We start from the raw sequence: 17,629 nt of genomic DNA on the forward strand, positions 1-17,629 counted from the left end.
TATATGTCTAGTCCTCTTACATACAGTTCTCTCTATAATCTCTTCTTTCTCCATCTATAGCTCTTGAGATTATGCATGAACACATGCATATAAATAAACATAACATATGCAATGATACATATATACATACATGTTGTAATAATGTGAACCACTAGTAGATGAAGCTGCCAGCATGATCTCAATTTACCTCTTGGATTATCAATATAATTATTAGGGTAAAATTAGATCATGCTGACATCTTCACCTGTTGATGGGATCACTGATCAAATTCCCCAAGACAAATTTATATGCAAATTAGCTAGCCTGTCGAAGGTACGTTTAATTTGTACTTCCTTCGTCCCAATTATTTCTTAAACTAATTAATTCTACCTGAGAAATATTCTAATAAAAAATAAATAATAAATGATTGTGACAGAAAAAGTAATTGATTAGTTAATGTATATGCAGTTTGCCTCATTGTCTATGAAGATGAGGATCTGGTTTAAATGTAAATTGTATATTTTATTTTTATTGTTAATATATCTGGTCTAAAACACTTGCATTCTCAAATATAATCTTGTATTAAATAAGGGTCCTCCAACTAAACAAAACAAAATTTGTATGTTAGCATGGATAAGCCAAAATTGAAGTTGGTTAATGTATTTCTGTTATTCATTTCATTTTCATACGTTTGTTCAAAATATGTGAGAGATTTCAACAAATATTAAACGTATGGAAATGAAATGAATAGAAGACGTACATATATATACGGAATATATATACACTAGCTATAGTTAACATCTTAATTGACCTGATAGTATAACATCATTGACATTGTTGTACACTTGTACATGATGGAGTTGCTTACTAAGTTTATTATTCCTGTGTTGCATTGTTTGTACACTGTAGTCCTATATGCATGGTATTCGCTCAATCCCTCCAATCCGATTCTTAGGAATTGTCCTATTTAAATAATACAATAACCTTCACACGTCTTTAAAAGTGGGGCAATTCCAAAGAATCGGACGTAGAATATAATCGGAATTACTTTTTCACATACGAATTTTACTCTTTCACATACACTTTTTCATTGTTTTTCCATATTGTACCCTTTTTTTCTAACCTAAACAAATTACCTCTTACAAGTTACATTCACCTTTTTCCCTAAAATCGAATCTAATTGCACATAATATATGATTCTTAATTTTTCAATTATTGAAGTAATTTAGTTGTTTATCAATTATTAATATATATCCTTAAAATTATTAGGTTTATCGATTAGTGAAATGAATATGTTTAGTTCATTATCAATCAATCTGAAGAAACTCAGTAAAGAACAATTTAGAGATCGAACAAATTCAAGGTTCTTGAATCTCGACGTACTCTTGAATTGTTCGTTCATTAATGGTGGGTGATGATGATAAACGGTTGGCGGCGCGGGCGACGAGTGTGAATGGTGGCACACTTGCATTGTAATATCTTAATCGAATATCCAATGCACATACTTCATTTGACAATGGCACGTGGTGCCTTCCTCAACACACCAAAGCAACTTTTTATCCATTATTTCTTGTGAATTAATGTCATTGATTGCCAGTAAAGGCGATTTCCCATTTTCATTTTTGTAACTTTTTTCTTGTTTCAAGCGCACATAGTTACTGTATTGTTATATGTACGTTCGTCATCGGTGGTGGCGCGTCGGCGGGTCTGATTGGTGATGGCCGGTTGGTGTTTTGATGAGGGTGGTTGCCGGGTTGGCTGTGTTTGCTGGCTGAGAAGGTGGTGGTTGTCGATGGGTGGGGAGGAAAGGGATGGCTAATTAGTTTGGGTGGGTGAGGTAAAAGAAAATGACAAGGGTAAAATCGTAAAAAGCGTATGTGAAAGAGTAAAATCCGTATGTGAAAAAGCACATCCCAATATAATTGGTAAGGTTTATGTATAAATTTATTTCTAGAGGACTCAAAAAAAAAAAAAAATGGATAGTTATTATTTATTAATTTCTTAATGCTTATGGCTGCGCAAATGTGACTTATGAGATTTAATTTTTGGACATCTACCTAGTATAAAAGCTAGGTTTTTTCGTGACTTCTAATTGGTTGCTGAATTTATCGATATATTTTGCATGTGGACTCCGCCATGATTTATATAACAATTAATTAGTCTCTCTCCTCAAATCAATCCACCACATTCACTTTCAGTTATTTAATTTCTCTCATTCCCTTTTTCAGAATTTCACTATGCATATATTAAAATATTTTAATTTACATCAAATCATAAACTAAAACATAGTACATGCATAAAAAAGGGAAATCTGGCATATTTTTATGTGCTAAACAACAAGATAAAAAAAAATAAATAGATCTGTAAAATTACTAAATGAACATAACTAAAATATTTAAAAATTTAAAAAATCATAAATCGATGAGATTTAGTACAAAAAACAGAATATGAAATTTTTGGGCTTCAATTACTATTGTGAACAAATTCAATTTCATAATTTATGTTTTTTTTTTAAAAAGACAATTATCATCAGATCTAATTGATTAGCTACAAAAAAAAAGAAATTAAAAATATTAGAATTTCAATTATTTATTATAAAAATAAATTAAAAATTAAAAATAATAATGAGATTAAATCTATGAAATGCACTACAAACCCAAAAATTGACAAATTATTTCAAATATAGATATTGTATGAAGTATTAAGATTTAGGTAAATCTACAATTTATGAAAATGCATCTTTTATCTTTGTATTAGAGGTAGATACAGTACAATGGAAACAAATTTACAAAATACCCAAAAAAAATATTTACAACCACTTCAAAATATAGAACGACAATAAAAATAAATAAATTTTAAATTACCGATATAAAGTTTATAAAAATTGAAAAAAAATATATACACTTTAAAATACATGCAAGTGAATATAAAAAAATTCAATATAAGTTTTGGAGCATGCATACAAGAATTTCTTCTAATTGTTTTCTTTAATAATTAACTTCAAACTTCAATTCTGATCCTATAGTTTTAAATAGAATTGTTAATTTGGTCTATCGAAAAGCTTTTTTATGCATTAAATGAGAAGAGATGAAAAAGGTTGTTTAAGTTGAGTAATATGAGGGATGAAAGATTAAATGATCTGAGGATGTGGAGAGAGTTTTTATTGCAAAAACCAAAAAAAGGATGTAGAAATTTAGGGAAAAAAAAAGAACAAGATGGGGAGATGAGGTGAGAATGTGAGATGGAGTCATGAATGAGTGAGGCGACCTAAGTGTGAGCTTATAGGTTAGGAATCTCCTAGATAAGTAATATTGTTGGTCCATATTTTAATTTGGGCTTATTTGGTTTGCTTGTGCTTTATATCTTTTGCATTTTTTATTTTACCGTAGTGGACAATAATGTCGTGTAGACCTGTCAAACGGATCGGGTCTCGAGTCGGACCTTACAGGTCGAGTTATACGTGTCTTGAGTCGGATTAGGGTCAGAATACGGATTAGATAAAAGTTTATGACGTCTTTGATTTTACCATTTTCCAGCCGAAAAACAATTTTTAAAATTAAATTATATTTAATATTAATAATATTATATTCATTATTTTAATAATTATTTTATTATTTAATGATATAAAATTGACGTTTAAATAAATTTTTTAATTAAAAATATAAAAATAATATACTATATTTTATATTAATTATTTGGAATATAAAATAAAAATATTAATTTTTTAATAATATTCTTCATTTATTTTTGACCCATCGGGTCGAACGGGTTGGGTCGATTTTCGATCTTAGAATAACATGTCATTTCGGATTCAGGGTCATTTTGGGTCGCGGGTCAAGATTTACGGGTGTTTGACCCTAAAAAAATCGGGTCATATTTTAACAGGTCTAATATTGTCGTTTATTTTCATGTTCATCCATGTTAAAATATATTCACCAAAATCGCATTTGTGGCTCCGGAGCCCACTGCCATTGACATTCCTCCCCTTCTTTGCATTTTCTGTGTTTACGGTATATATGTACATTATTTTCTTCATTTCATTAATTCTTCTAATATTTCTGATTTTAGTTTGAATAAAGTTCTTATATATGTAAATGCAAGAGTTTTAAAACTATTTAAATTTTTCAAATGATAAATTTTTTAGTACCTTATTTATTCAAGTTTTTAAATATTAAATCCCGTAAAATTCTATCCGCACGGGCATAATTATAAAATATTATATTATTATTATTATAAACATCATATTGTGTTATTTTATTATTACATGAAATATACCCGTGCATATTTTTGCACGGGCCTAAAACTAGTTGCATATATGGAATCTTGGGAATCTTAGATAGAGAATAAAGTACATGAGAAAAAGCCAAAAAAGTTGGAAAATAATTCTTTTGGAATATTTTAATGTGGAATATATATATTGTACATTTAGTAATTAACAGTTTAATTTCTTGTTCTTAAACACCAAGACAATGATCTTAGATAGCATAATGCTTCCCTACTAATCTACAAGAATCTTGCAAACGACGGATCATGTTCCGAATTAATGAATCGCAGAATATCAGTTAGTTTAAGCGATAAAGTTATTAATATTATGAGTTTTATGACGATAATTCACCAACAACAAATCGACTATGACTCTTTATAACGAAGAAAAATCTAATAAGTACATTGTTTGTTAAAGGATAGACGATTGGTAAATAGAATACAACAAGAACATGTCAATCAATTGGCTTGTTTCCTCATTTTACACACTTTGCGAAGTGGCGTGTTTATCGTAAACCTCATTTTGTAACGTGTGCCCTAAGAACACACATTAATAAGTCTAATAGGAAAAATTTTGCAAGATAGTCTTATCGAAAATGCAATTATAAACTTAATTTATCATAATTAATGATAATCTCTTGCAAATTTGTCCCTATTAGGCTTATTAATATGTGTTCTTAGGGCACACGTTAGAAAAACCGTTGTTTAAATATCTGACTTGATATTTGCTAATTATTTTTGAAAAATGATTTCTAACAAAATATAGCATACTAATTTATAGTATATATTGTTAGAAAAAAAAAATTATAGTCATCCTTTGTCAAAAAAAAATTAGTCATCCTTGGTCAAGCTACAAAAATAAAACATGATTTGCATTTTTATTGATCGAACATATTCATGTACCATAAGTATACAACCCAAATTCGGCCCACTATCTCGAAGCCCAAAGCTGATGAAATCCAATATAGCCAGAGGTCATATACCGTGCACAAATACTTGTGTAAGATGATCTTATACAAGTATACTAGTTTTAAACCCGTGCAGAATTGCACGGGTATGTATTTGGGCCAGAATGAATGTTTTTTGATGTATATTTGTTTTTGCATTTGTATTGTACCTATCTAATTGGTCTAAATCAACGATGTACATAATTAATGTTTAAATTTGTTACAAACATGTGTTCACATGCACTGATTTATAAGGAAATAACGTAATCTACTCTTGTAAATAAAAATTGCATACATAAAAAACTTTACATTCGGATAAAAGAAATATAATCTAATAATCAACTTTAACATATGTAATTCATTTTTGTAATTCATTTCCGTTGTATGTTCGAACCCGTATATAACTGTAATTCCTTCTGTAATTTTATTGTGTAATTTTGTTTCAAAAATTATGTAATTTAATCACATTACTCGCATTTGTAATTAATTTTGCGTAAATGTTATGCATTTTCTTTACACGGATTGTATAGAATTTTATCATAATATTAATTCGAAGAAGTATTCCATAAGATTATTTTATATAATTTGTTGCGACACGGAATTTAGCGCATGTTCGAAAAGACGGATATCTGAAAAATTAAATATGTTGCACACTCATGGGTCCCACCATAACCTGGATTTTCCAAAAAAAAAATGCATTTATGACGTGGCACGATGTACAATGAGTATTGTCTTCTGAATTTATATAGATAAGATTGTAAACGGAATTTTCCTATAATTATGTTTTAACATTTATGAGGGCATGTTTTATGCCGTTGGTATCCGTTCTACACAATATTAAGGTAAATAGTCTCTAAGACTAAGGCTCTGTTTGGCAAAACTACCTGAAAAGGTAGCTGAAAATTAGGAGCTGATAAGATAACTGATTATATAAAAATGTGTTTGGCAAACTAACTGAAAAGGTAGCTGATTTTGGTAAAATGAAGTAAAAGGATATAAAAATTATTTAATATTATAGAATAAAGGGGTACAAAATGAAAAATAAGTCATTTCAGGTACCTGATTTCTCAAATGCTACCTGAAGTAGCATTTCATTTCAGGTTACCTTATTTGACCAAATAAGCTACTTGCCAAACATTTGCAAAAAAATCAGGTAGCTGAATTTTTTGTCAAATAAGCTACCTGAAGTGTCGTGACAAACGGAGCCTAACTGGAAACAATGAAGTACCAAATAAGATCCAGTGATCTAATTGAATAACTGAGTAGCAAATTAGAGGTTGTGAACTAAGTGAACCACCGTGCCTCAGAGGCTGAGAGGCGAGAGGGGGAGGGAACATGGTTGGCCTCAAGTGGCGTTTCTCCTGATGAGCCGTGCAAGACTCGATAGTTATCATTAGACGATCAGTCAAGTTGTAAGAGAACCAAACTCGATAAACTGATCTGAAAAATCTAAACTGACTTGAACTTGAAATAGGGGGTATTAATTATTTGTTCGGAAATTTTTCATGGTACCCCTTAATTTTGTCAGATTTTCCATGGTACCCATATTTTTAAAAATCTGCCTATGGTATCCTTGAGGTTCCATTTTTGTGCCCATGGTACCCCTAATGTAACAGTTGTTAAATGAAGTTTAAGTTTTGATGATGTGACAACAAATTAATAATTAATAATTACGGAAATTTTTTTCCTCAAAAAAAAAATACCGAAAATATTCGGTGGTACCCCTTAATTTTGTCAGATTTCCCATGGTACCCCTGCTTTTCATTTTTATGGTACCATGGGAAATCTGAAAAAATTAAGGGGTACAATGGGAAATTTCCGTTATTTGTTTCATTTAACGCTCCAAATTATAAGCAGAATTGAATTTCAGCTCATCAAGTGATCAAGGCAACAGAATTTTGACAATCTGGGCAAAAATATGCAAAATGCTCAGGTTTCCAAACAAAGTTTATGATTACAAATATGAACAACCCAATACGGAATATAAAATAACAAAATCTCAAATGAGACAGTCTCACGCGATCTATGGTGAGACCGCTTGATATATAGTACGATTATTAGTTGGATATATGAGTCAGCTTGTGAAGGATAAATGTCTCGTAAGAGAAATACCGCTCAGATTTTGTTTGACCAATCAACATCGCTATCAACCCTGGGCATCCCAAAACTTGAACCCAGGTGGGTGGTATTCTTCTTAGGCTCTTCATCAACCGTGAAGGTTGCACCACATGCTTGACCTGAATCGTCCACCCATGGAGCTGCCTTCAGTTCTCTACGAGGATACTCGTAACTTTTCAGACCAACAGATGAAGTAAAGAAACATCCTGATGGCAAGGGATAAAGACATGGTACTGATGTCAGATGGAGCGAAAAATATAGGATGTAGTTGGAAGACTAGTTCTATGGCCGACAAAGCAGTAGTCCTAAATCCCTAAGTGATTGTGTCGTCTTACTCGTCTAACATCAATCGCTCTGCGAAAGCATTAAAACAAGGGAACGGTAAATAGAGGTAAAGGTGTCCCACTCGAGACTTGGCAAACTCCGTTGCAAAAAGGCATAAATGCAACTAAGTAAATACTACTCCCTCCATACCAGACCAATGGTAACATGGTAAAAAATGGGTTTTTACAAAAAGACGGTAAAAGCAAGGGTAAAGAGGAAAAAAATAGGTGGGGTATGTAATGGCATTTTGTGTAAATATCAAATGGGTATAAGGATAACTTGGTAATGTTGTGGGCCAAATAAGGAATGTTACCATTGGTGTGGTACAGCCGTATTAGGTAAGTGTTACCATTGGTCTCGTATGGAGGGAGTATGTGAGTTAGGATATTGCAAATGCTAGTACCTTTAGGAAAGAGCGCAAATGATCTCCCACAGGCTTTTTTCACAGTCTCGAGTTCATCAGAGAGAACAAGATGATCTTCGGAAGTCGTTCTCCAGTAAAGAGGGACGCTTCCCCAGTAAAAATGTTAGGAAAACGGGATTAAGTTTACTTTTTGGAGAAAACGGTTTTGCTGACTTCAGCCAAAAAAAATGACGTCAAAATTATAGTCGGGAGGTTAACATCAAAAATTTGATTGTTTTGGCCAAAATAATGTTTTTCTCGCAAAAAATTGTAAATCATGTAACATTTTGTAATTAAATAGTATTAAAGATAAATTTTGAAAGAAAAAAAATAAACTTAAAAGGATTCAAAGCGCTAATTATATCAATAAAGTTAACTTTCAATTTCGATAACACATCAAAAGAACTCTATGGTTAAGCGTGCTCAGGTAAGAGTAGTGTTGGGATGGGTGGCCTCCTGGGAAGCCTCTCCGACATGATTGGTGAAAACATGTTAACGTCAAATAAATCAAGTTAACTAGCGAAACAAGTACCTAGATTGTCACGGTTCCATATATGATAAAATATCTATTGAGAAAAAAAAAAACAAATTATTTTACGTTTTGTTTATTTAATTTTCATATATATTGTTTGCCATGAGAATTATTTTTTGGCCACGGGAGTTATTAGCCACGAGAGAATCCGTGGCCAAAAATTCAATAATAGCCATGTTCTTGTTTTTCCCGTGGCTATTTCTTTGCCACGGCCAGTTGCGTCACGGTAGGTATTCCCATGGCAAAATGATTTGGCCACGGAAATTTAGCACTTGCACCACGAATTTAGCCGTGGCCTAAGTGCCCATTTGTAGTAGTGAAACTTTCTCATAGTCCTCACAAACACTTCTCAGAATGGGGAAATAGTCGGGAGGATATGAACCACTCAGGTTTTCGGCAACAAATCTGAGAAATTCATGTCGCATATGGGTTGGCATGAGAGCATAATTGTAGCAGATGAAAAATTTTCTTTCGCTGTAAAGCCATTAAGCATTACTAATTAGTAATTACAATATGTACCACCAAAGATTAAACAGTAATTGACACAAATGTAAAGGAAATTCTTGACAGTAATAACAAGTGTAGAAACATACCTAAGTGTTGGAGGATTTACACTATCATTGAGAACATTAAGGAGAATCCGAACCTCGGGTGAAATGGATTTCTTCTGATCATTAAAAACAGACTTGATTTTTTCAGCGACCGCCTTAAAATCATCCTAAGAACCATCCGGCTGTTCAATGGCTATAAGCTCGACATACCGCAAATGGCAGCCATCGACCACAATCAAATTCTCATCTGCAAAAGTTTCTTTAGATAGAACAATACCGAACCGTCGAACATCGTACACTGTCTTCACCATAGTTCCCCAGAAAACCCTCTGGTGTTCGTCGGTATAAGTGGTGATTACTTTCGTGTGAGGGTCAGTGTTGGTTTTGCAGACAGGATTCATGGTACAAAAGTCCTTGTAGGTTTGTTGATTCCCGATCCCCCAACCTCGCTTTCGGTAAAGATAATTGTATTTGATTTTATCAGTAACTTTCACCGTCTTATTGGGCACCACTGCCGGAACCACCTTCTTAGGAGGCATATCTGTTGAGAGTAGAGTAGAAAAATTATAAATTGCATAGAAAAACAATAAGAATTCCAATAATTTAAGACACAATCGTAACCTAATTAATAAAGGGAAAGAAAACCCAACTAATTTTGAGCAATAATAACCTAATTATGCATAATCCAATGAAAGAAAGAATTTTTATCATACCTATGGCTATGGCGAAAACCAGAGATATCGTAGAAGAAGAGTAGAAGACGAAGGAGGAAGCGAGATTCTTTTTTTTTTTTGACAGTTGGGAAGGTTAAAGAAGCATAAAACAAAGACTTTATATTATAGTATATATATAGTGAATTGTCCGGCTTGGCCTTGGCCCGTCGTTGGCTCGGGCCTGGTCCGAGTCCTAAAATTTCAGCCCGGCCCGACATTTTAGCAAATAAAAAAAATTGGTAAGGCCTGCCAGCCCGACCCGCCCTTGGTCCGCCTCGGGTCCCGGTCCGGGTCAAGCATATCCTAGCCCGGCCTGGCCCGGGTCTGACCATGAGAGCTCGGCACCCCCGGCCAGCCCAAGTACAGATTTAAATATTACTAGCTTTTAAACCCGTGTACTGCACGAATGGTAATGAAATGTAATATTAAAAGAAATAACTTACGTTTTTTTTATTTAATAAATAAAAGAAAATTTTTATTGCCTTATATAAACCACTTTTTGAAAATTACAGTCTTATATATTTTTTTTTTTTGCAAATTATATCCAGAATTTTATTTCTAATGATAAATTACAGCCAAAACTTTAAATCCGGTTGACAATTGACTTCAATTTGAATTTTTGTCACTTAATTTCATTTTTATTGACGACAATACCCTTACCCTTATCTTATACTCCGTATCTATCTATAATAATAAAGAAAGACTCTTATTAGGTAAGCAGAATGCACAATATAAGAAACGCTCACCATTATTCAAATTAATAAGCCGAATGAGTATTAGCGCATTCTACGCCCTTTATGTAATATCTCTCAAATTTTATAGCGTTAATATTTTCTAAACTCGAATTTCGGGACGAAGTTCTTTTAAGGGGTAAGATTATAATACCCTAAATAATTTGTTAATTGTATTATTATTTCTCATTTTGAAGAGAAATAGCTTTATTTCGGGGTGTTCATTGGTCCGGGACCGGACCGGACCGGACCAAATTCTCTGGACCGAAGACCAAATAAGGGTTAAGAGGTGGACCGAGGACCGGACCATATTAATATTGGTCCGGTCCGGTCCTCGGTCCGGTCTGGACCAAACAAAAATTCGGTCTGGTCTGGTAGAGTAAATAGGTAGACCGTGGACCGGACCAAACAAAATTCGGTCCGGTCTTATCCGGACCAAATGGTCCGGTCCGGTCTTGTCTTTGGTGATTAAATGGTCCGGTCCGGTCTTGTCTTTGGTCTGGACCATTGAGTGAACAACCCTAGCTTTATTTATTTTATATTCTTGAAGAATGGATTTTCGAGTCAAGTTTAATTAAAGACTTTGTAAAAGATTTGTTCCATTTTGTTTTCATTTGTATAAAACAGGTTTTTTTAACATTCATTGCAGATTTGCAGTTGCAGGTGATCAACCAAAGAGGCAAAGACAACCTTTTCATTGATTTAACAAAAAAAATTGTAAGAACCAAACGGGAAATTACAGGTTAACTCTCTTTAACTTCCGGTAATTTCGTCCTTAAGTCACAAACAACTTCTTCAGCCTCTAATAAGTTACCTTCACCCACAGACCCAATTTCCGAGTACACTTCCTCTTCCCCTTCCTCTTCCGCTTCTTCTACTTCTTCTTCTTGCACTATCTCTAACCCGGATGCAATATCCAAAATTGGATCCACATAAGACTCCAACTTCGACTCCGACTCAGACTCAGACTCAAAGTCAGGAACTGGTTCTTAATAAGACCCGTTTGTGTTTACATCTAGTTCAGGCTGAATCACAGAATCATGGCTTAACTCAGTAGAGACAATACATGTTACAAGTCGAAAAACAATCTAGAAATGAAATACATGTAAAACCCCTTCTCTAATTCGATACTCCTACATAGGTCAATACAAGCATACAACTCAAACATAACACAAAATCTTCTATAAGGCGGTTTTACAATCAAGGCCTACATAGTTCTTTGATGGATGATTTTACTGTAACTTAAGTGTAAAACCGTTTTACACAACACCACTTAAGAGTTAAGCCCATTACTATACAACACTAAGTATAAACAACCTTAAATTTCCCACTTGATTCTACGACTATCAAAGACACTTGACACGCAACACTGTTATTTCTACAAACACTTGGTGTGCATCACCCATAGCTTCTAAAACACCAAAATTAACACAGAAAACAACTTTTTTAGCTCAAATAATGAGTACCCACTAAAGTAAGAGCTACTTAATTGATTCCTCACTCAATCGACAAAATTCCAACAATTTGACTAACCTGAATTATCAAATACCACCCATATAATATATGCTATAAATAACAGAAATTGGAATAATTAACAAAACAAATTAGATAATAAACTTAAAATGAGATTAATTTCTATGTAATTTAGCGTTGAATCGTTAAAAATGTAGATTAAAATTCATCAAAATCAGTTATCTTTTCGATTATGAAGATATTCTAGACGCATTGCCGACCGAAGCCAACATATGGCCAAAGCTAAAAGACAACAAATCAACAAGAAGGACGGCCTAGCCGACGAAGCATGCCGGCCTGTCATCTTGGGTCTCGGCTCGGCAACTAGCCAGCCGAGAGACATATCCGCGTACTCACATCCAGTCCCCTCGGCATGGAGTCAACCAGGCCTGCCGGCCTGCCATGGGTCACCCGGCCGAGGGTAAGATGGTCTTTCCACCTGCTAGCCACTTGGCCACTACGTGACAAAAGGTGAAAGTCTATAAATACTCCACTTCTCTCAACGAGAAGGGGATCCGAAAACTATCTCACAAATTGGTATAAATTCCCTTATCTCTCTACAATATACTTTGCCAAGTAACATACAACTTATCTCTCTAAGTTTACTGACTTGAGCGTCGGAAATGAAAGACGTTCGCCCTGCCGAGCCTCATTGTTCATCTTTTACAGGAGAGAATACAAGGAAGAGTCAAGCTACGGCATCATTCAACAAACTCACGTGGTAACAACACTGCTCCGAAATTACACCCGGAACAAGTTAATTTGCCAAACATTTACTTATATAATCAGCTACCTTATCAGTTCCTAATTTTCGATTCTTTTCGATTTGATTACTTTTCGGTTTTTTTACTACTACCTTTTCGGTTTCAATTACATTTTGATTAGTTTTTACCAAACAGAGTCTAAGTAATAAAGTTATTAATATTACAACGTTATTCACCAACAACAAATCTGACTATGACTCATTATAACGAAGAAAAATCTAAGTACATTGTTTGTTAAAGGAGAGACGATGGGTAAATAGTATACAACAAGAACATGTCAATCAATTGGCTTGTTTCCTCATTTTACACACTATGCGAGGTGGCGTGTTTATCGTAAACCTTATTTTGTAATGTGTGCCCTAAGAAAACACATTAATAAGTCTAATAGGGAAAGATTTGCAAGATATTCTTACGAAAATGCAATTATAAACTTAATTTTATCATAATTAATGATAATCTCTTGCAAATTTGTCCCTATTAGACTTATTAATATGTGCTCTTAGGACACACGATGGAAAAACCGTTGTTTAAATATCCGACTTGATATTTTCTAATTATTTTTGAAAAATGATTTCTAACAATATATAGCATACCAATTTATAGTATATATTGTTAGAAAAAAAAAATTTATAGTCATACTTCTTTGTCAACAAAAAAAAAAAAAAAAAAAAAAAAAAGGTTGGTCATCCTTGGTCAAGCTACAAAAAAAAACATGATTTGCATTTTTATTGATCGAACATATTCTTTCATGTACCATAAGTATACAACCCAAATTTGGCCCACTATCTCGAAGCCCAAAGCTGATGAAATCCGATATAGCCAGAGCCCAGAGGTCATATACCGTGCACAAGTACTTGTGTAAGATGATCTTATACAAGTATGTATATATTGTAAACGGAATTTAAATATAATTATGTTAACATTTATGAGGTCATGTTTTATGTCGTTGGTATCCGTTTTACACAATATTAAGGTAAATCGTCTCTAAGACTAACTGGAAACAATGTACTGTAGCAAATAAGGTCCAGAGACCTAATTGAATAACTGCGAAGCAGATTATTTGTTTCATTTAGCGCTCCGAATTATAAGCAGAATTGAATATTCAGCTCATCAAGTGATCAAAGCAACAGAATTTCGACAATATGGGCAAAAATATGCAAAATGCTCGGGTTTCCAAACAAAGTTTATCATTACAAATAATATGAAGAACCCAATACGGAGTATAAAATAACAAAATCTCAAATGAGACGGTCTCAGGCGATCTATGGTGAGACCGCTTGATATAAAGTTCGATTATTAGTTTGATATATGAGTCAGCTTGAAGGGTAAATGGGTATGTTCACATTTTTAATTAAATGTGAGACCGTCTTGTAAGAGAAATACCGCTCAGATTTTGTTTGACCAATCAGCATCGCTATCAACCCTGGGCATCCCAAAACTTGAACCCAGGTGGCTGGTATTCTTCTTAGGCTCTTCAGCAACTGTGAAGGTTGCACCGCATGCTTGACCTGAATCGTCCACCCATGGAGCTGCCTTCAGTTCTCTACGAGGATACTCGTAACTTTTCAGACCACCAGATGAAGTAAAGAAACATCCTGATGGCAAGGGATAAAACATAGTTCTACTGTCAAATGGAGCGAAAAACATAGGATGTATATGGAAGACTAAATCCCTAAGTGATTGTGTCGTCTAATATTAATTGTTGTTCGGAGTTCGTATGTATCGACGGTATTTGGAGATTTTCCATGTTAATGATGATGATATCAACGTTCGTGATCAAGCTGCCGCCTTTTGCCATTCTACCATCGTTTTTCCTGCTTATCTTAATGTTGTAGTTTCAATCTTTAATGAATGTTATGTAATCTCGATGTATGGCTTTGTAGTGCTAGATTTAGTTGTCAAGTGTCTGGTGCTACCTAGTCGAGTAGCTTACTATGTAATGATTGCAATAATGTAAGCTATTCACCTTCTGTCAAAAAAAAAAAAAAAAAAAAAAAAAAACAAGGGAACGATAAATAGAGGTAAAGATGTCCCAATCGAGTTTCAGACTTGGCAAACTCGGTTGCAAAAAGGCATAAATGCAACTAAGTAAATGCTATGTGAGTTAGGATATTGCAAATGCTAGTACCTTTAGGAAAAAGCGCAAATGATCTCCCACAGGCTTTCTTCGCAGTCTCGAGTTCATCAGAGAGAACAAGATGATCTTCGGAAGTCGTTCCCCAGTAAAGAGGGACACTTCCATCAGCATCCTTAAATAAATGAATATTCACATTAATCTTCTATATTTCATTTCCAATAAAGTCAAAGACTCGATGATATTTAGCTCTAGAATATGACGAAATAAGGCACCTCTTAACTCGCTTCTTGCATCGTGAAGTAGCAGTAGAGTATATCTATTAGACCGCGTATTTCTGAATCCCTCTAACCTTACAACCAGAGGGATCCTCTTAAGATAATGCGATAGTGTTATTCTCGATGTCATGGACATATGTCTTTTAAAACGAAAAATAAGTCATCAAAGAAGAAGATAGAGGTCTCGGGATTATAGACTCACCACAGAGAAGAAAGTAGTCCTCAAAGAAGCATCATATATGATAAAAGCAAATTTTCCTTGAATGTTTCTCAAAGCATGATCAGTTGGACTGGTACCGCGGTCTCTCAAAGAACGGTAAGCCTCTACAATGATGCTCTCTTCAGTTGCAGTTTTGGTCAATCCATACAACTGTTTTAAGGGAGCTATATTCTCAATGTGTCCTTGAAATAAACAGAATATGTCATCCACTACTGCAAAAAGCCTGAGAAAGGATGATCATCTATCAGCAACAGCAATTACTTGATTGACTTCACATGCTACTCGATTTGGTCAACTGGATTTTTGCTTATGAATTGGATGATCATTTATCAGCGCAATTACTCGAAAGTCTGTTATGAATATGTCATCCACTACAGTAAAAACCCCGGGAAAGGATGATCATTTATCAGCAATTACTTGATTTATTTCACATGCTACTCGATTTGGTCAACTGGGTTTTTGATTATGAATTGGATGATCCACCACAGTAAAAAGCCCAGGAAAGGATGATCATTTATCAGCGCAATTACTCGAAAGTCTGTTATGAATATGTCATCCACCACAGTAAAAAGCCCGGGAAATGATGATCATTTATCAGCGCAATTACTTCACATTCTACTCGTTCATCTCGTTCATCTATATAATCCCAATTATTTACCCTAACAGATAAATTCTTTCAGGAATTTCATCCCATTAATAACAAAATTCAATTCATCCATTTCCAATGGAGTCAAATATTCATTACTCTTTGGTTCGGGATATAATGGAATAAAGCAAAATGACTCATTATGTTCACCCATGGACGATTCTAAAGGTTGATTCATGTCAGCCGACCCCAAATCTTTTTGGGACTAAGGCTCTGATGTTGATGTTGTTATTGTTGTTGTTGTAAAGCAGAATGACTCATTAAAGTAGTTGCGCTTCTTTCTGTTGTGAAGTAGCAATTCTCGACGCAGTTTTCATAACTAAGTGGCATGTAAGAACATCAAGGACAACTTAAAATTCACAGTAATCCAAAAAAATTCAAACTTTTACTCAAAGTTGACAATTTTAAATCCAACAACAATTATCAATCAATCAATCAATCAAAATTAATTCAACATCCATAACCAATTCACAATCAAAAACCCAGTTGACCAAATCACCAAACTAACACACACAATACACAAAGATCAAAACTTTTACCATAAATAAATTTCAAAATTGAAAAAAAAAAACAGCAATAAAAACATAGAAGACCAAGAAAAACAATGGGCTCTTTTATATTTTTTACATATAAAAGAACCGTATGTGAAACCGTCTTATTCTATAATTTGCGAAGATATATTACCTAGGGAGAAGAGGGTTTTGCTTATCAGAAGAAAAGGCCATAAACCCAGAACCTCCAAGATTAAGAGTGACAGCATCAGGATGAACTGAAGAGAAATGTTGAAGTAACAAATCTTCTTTCAAATTCAAACAATTTTCACCATTTTTTAGCTCTTTTGGACACTTTGCTACTTCTTTCTTGAATACTGCCAACATTTTTTTTTTTTTTTTTTTTTTTCTGCTGTGCACTATAATTGTGGAGAATAATAAAGGAATAATATATGCTCCTTTCTTTTGCTACGAGATCTTAGCCAATAGTGTGGATTATATTCCGCTAAATAGACTTGTATAAATCCGTCTTATAGATATTTTTGTAAAAACGAATATTATAGAGGACCCTCTATAATATCTTTTGTATAATACTTTTTTAATTTTATCGTTGCCTGACTTGCCTCTTTCCTCCTGAACAATTAAAAAAAATTCGTTATTAATTTAAGTTTTCAATTATTGTTTTTTTATTAAAACCATGGACGGACTTGCTTCATTGGTAAACGATCCAAAGCAACAATATCGCAAGCAGTCCGAGGCAGAGGCAAATCAAACGACCAAACTCTACTAGCTAGTCACCTAGACGTCATGGCGACTGGCAAGACGTGCTAGGATACATTTATTTATTTATTTATTTTTATTTTTTTTACATTGATGTGGTTCATGTGGGTCTCTATCATACGATATACGAGCAATAAGCAATGAAAGGGAAAGGTATGAGATGATTTGCCAAGTGTTAGCACGTACACACCATTGACATTTTGTAAATAGTTATGCTGTCAGTGGTTGAACACACGACATCTAATCTAAATAAAATGTAAATAATTTTCGATTTATAATTCGTGTTTTGGACAAGCCTGTGGG

General features: G+C 33.8%; 1 protein-coding gene and 1 long non-coding RNA gene across 2 annotated transcripts; both read right to left on the reverse strand.

The window, feature by feature from the left end:
- Nucleotides 1–7,071: 7,071 nt before the first annotated feature.
- Nucleotides 7,072–8,146, reverse strand: LOC141652534 (uncharacterized). Its single transcript, XR_012547218.1, has 2 exons — nucleotides 8,035–8,146; nucleotides 7,072–7,513 (listed from the first exon to the last, which is right to left on the reverse strand). It is a non-coding gene; the product is annotated as an uncharacterized LOC141652534 (long non-coding RNA).
- Nucleotides 8,147–13,974: 5,828 nt separating this feature from the next.
- LOC141652535 (stem-specific protein TSJT1-like) lies at nucleotides 13,975–17,050 on the reverse strand. Its single transcript, XM_074460052.1, has 4 exons — nucleotides 16,740–17,050; nucleotides 15,392–15,632; nucleotides 14,966–15,086; nucleotides 13,975–14,432 (listed from the first exon to the last, which is right to left on the reverse strand). The coding sequence occupies exons 1-4, from the start codon at nucleotides 16,931–16,933 to the stop codon at nucleotides 14,224–14,226; spliced, it is 765 nt and encodes a 254-aa protein (XP_074316153.1). The 5' UTR covers nucleotides 16,934–17,050; the 3' UTR covers nucleotides 13,975–14,223.
- Between the last annotated feature and the right edge of the window lie 579 nt (nucleotides 17,051–17,629).

Source organism: Silene latifolia, chromosome 4 (genome assembly GCF_048544455.1).
Source record: "Silene latifolia isolate original U9 population chromosome 4, ASM4854445v1, whole genome shotgun sequence".
NCBI classification, from domain to species: domain Eukaryota; kingdom Viridiplantae; phylum Streptophyta; class Magnoliopsida; order Caryophyllales; family Caryophyllaceae; genus Silene; species Silene latifolia.

Excerpts from the sequence above, each read along its gene's own strand:
- LOC141652535 (XM_074460052.1), bottom strand. The coding sequence starts at position 16,933 with ATGTTGGCAGTATTCAAGAAAGAAGTAGCAAAGTGTCCAAAAGAGCTA. Across the intron at positions 15,633-16,739 it reads CAAAACCCTCTTCTCCCTAG|GCTTTTTGCAGTAGTGGATG; the intron begins GTAATATATCTT and ends ATCCTTTCTCAG. Across the intron at positions 14,433-14,965 it reads ATTTGCGCTTTTTCCTAAAG|GATGTTTCTTTACTTCATCT; the intron begins GTACTAGCATTT and ends CCTTGCCATCAG.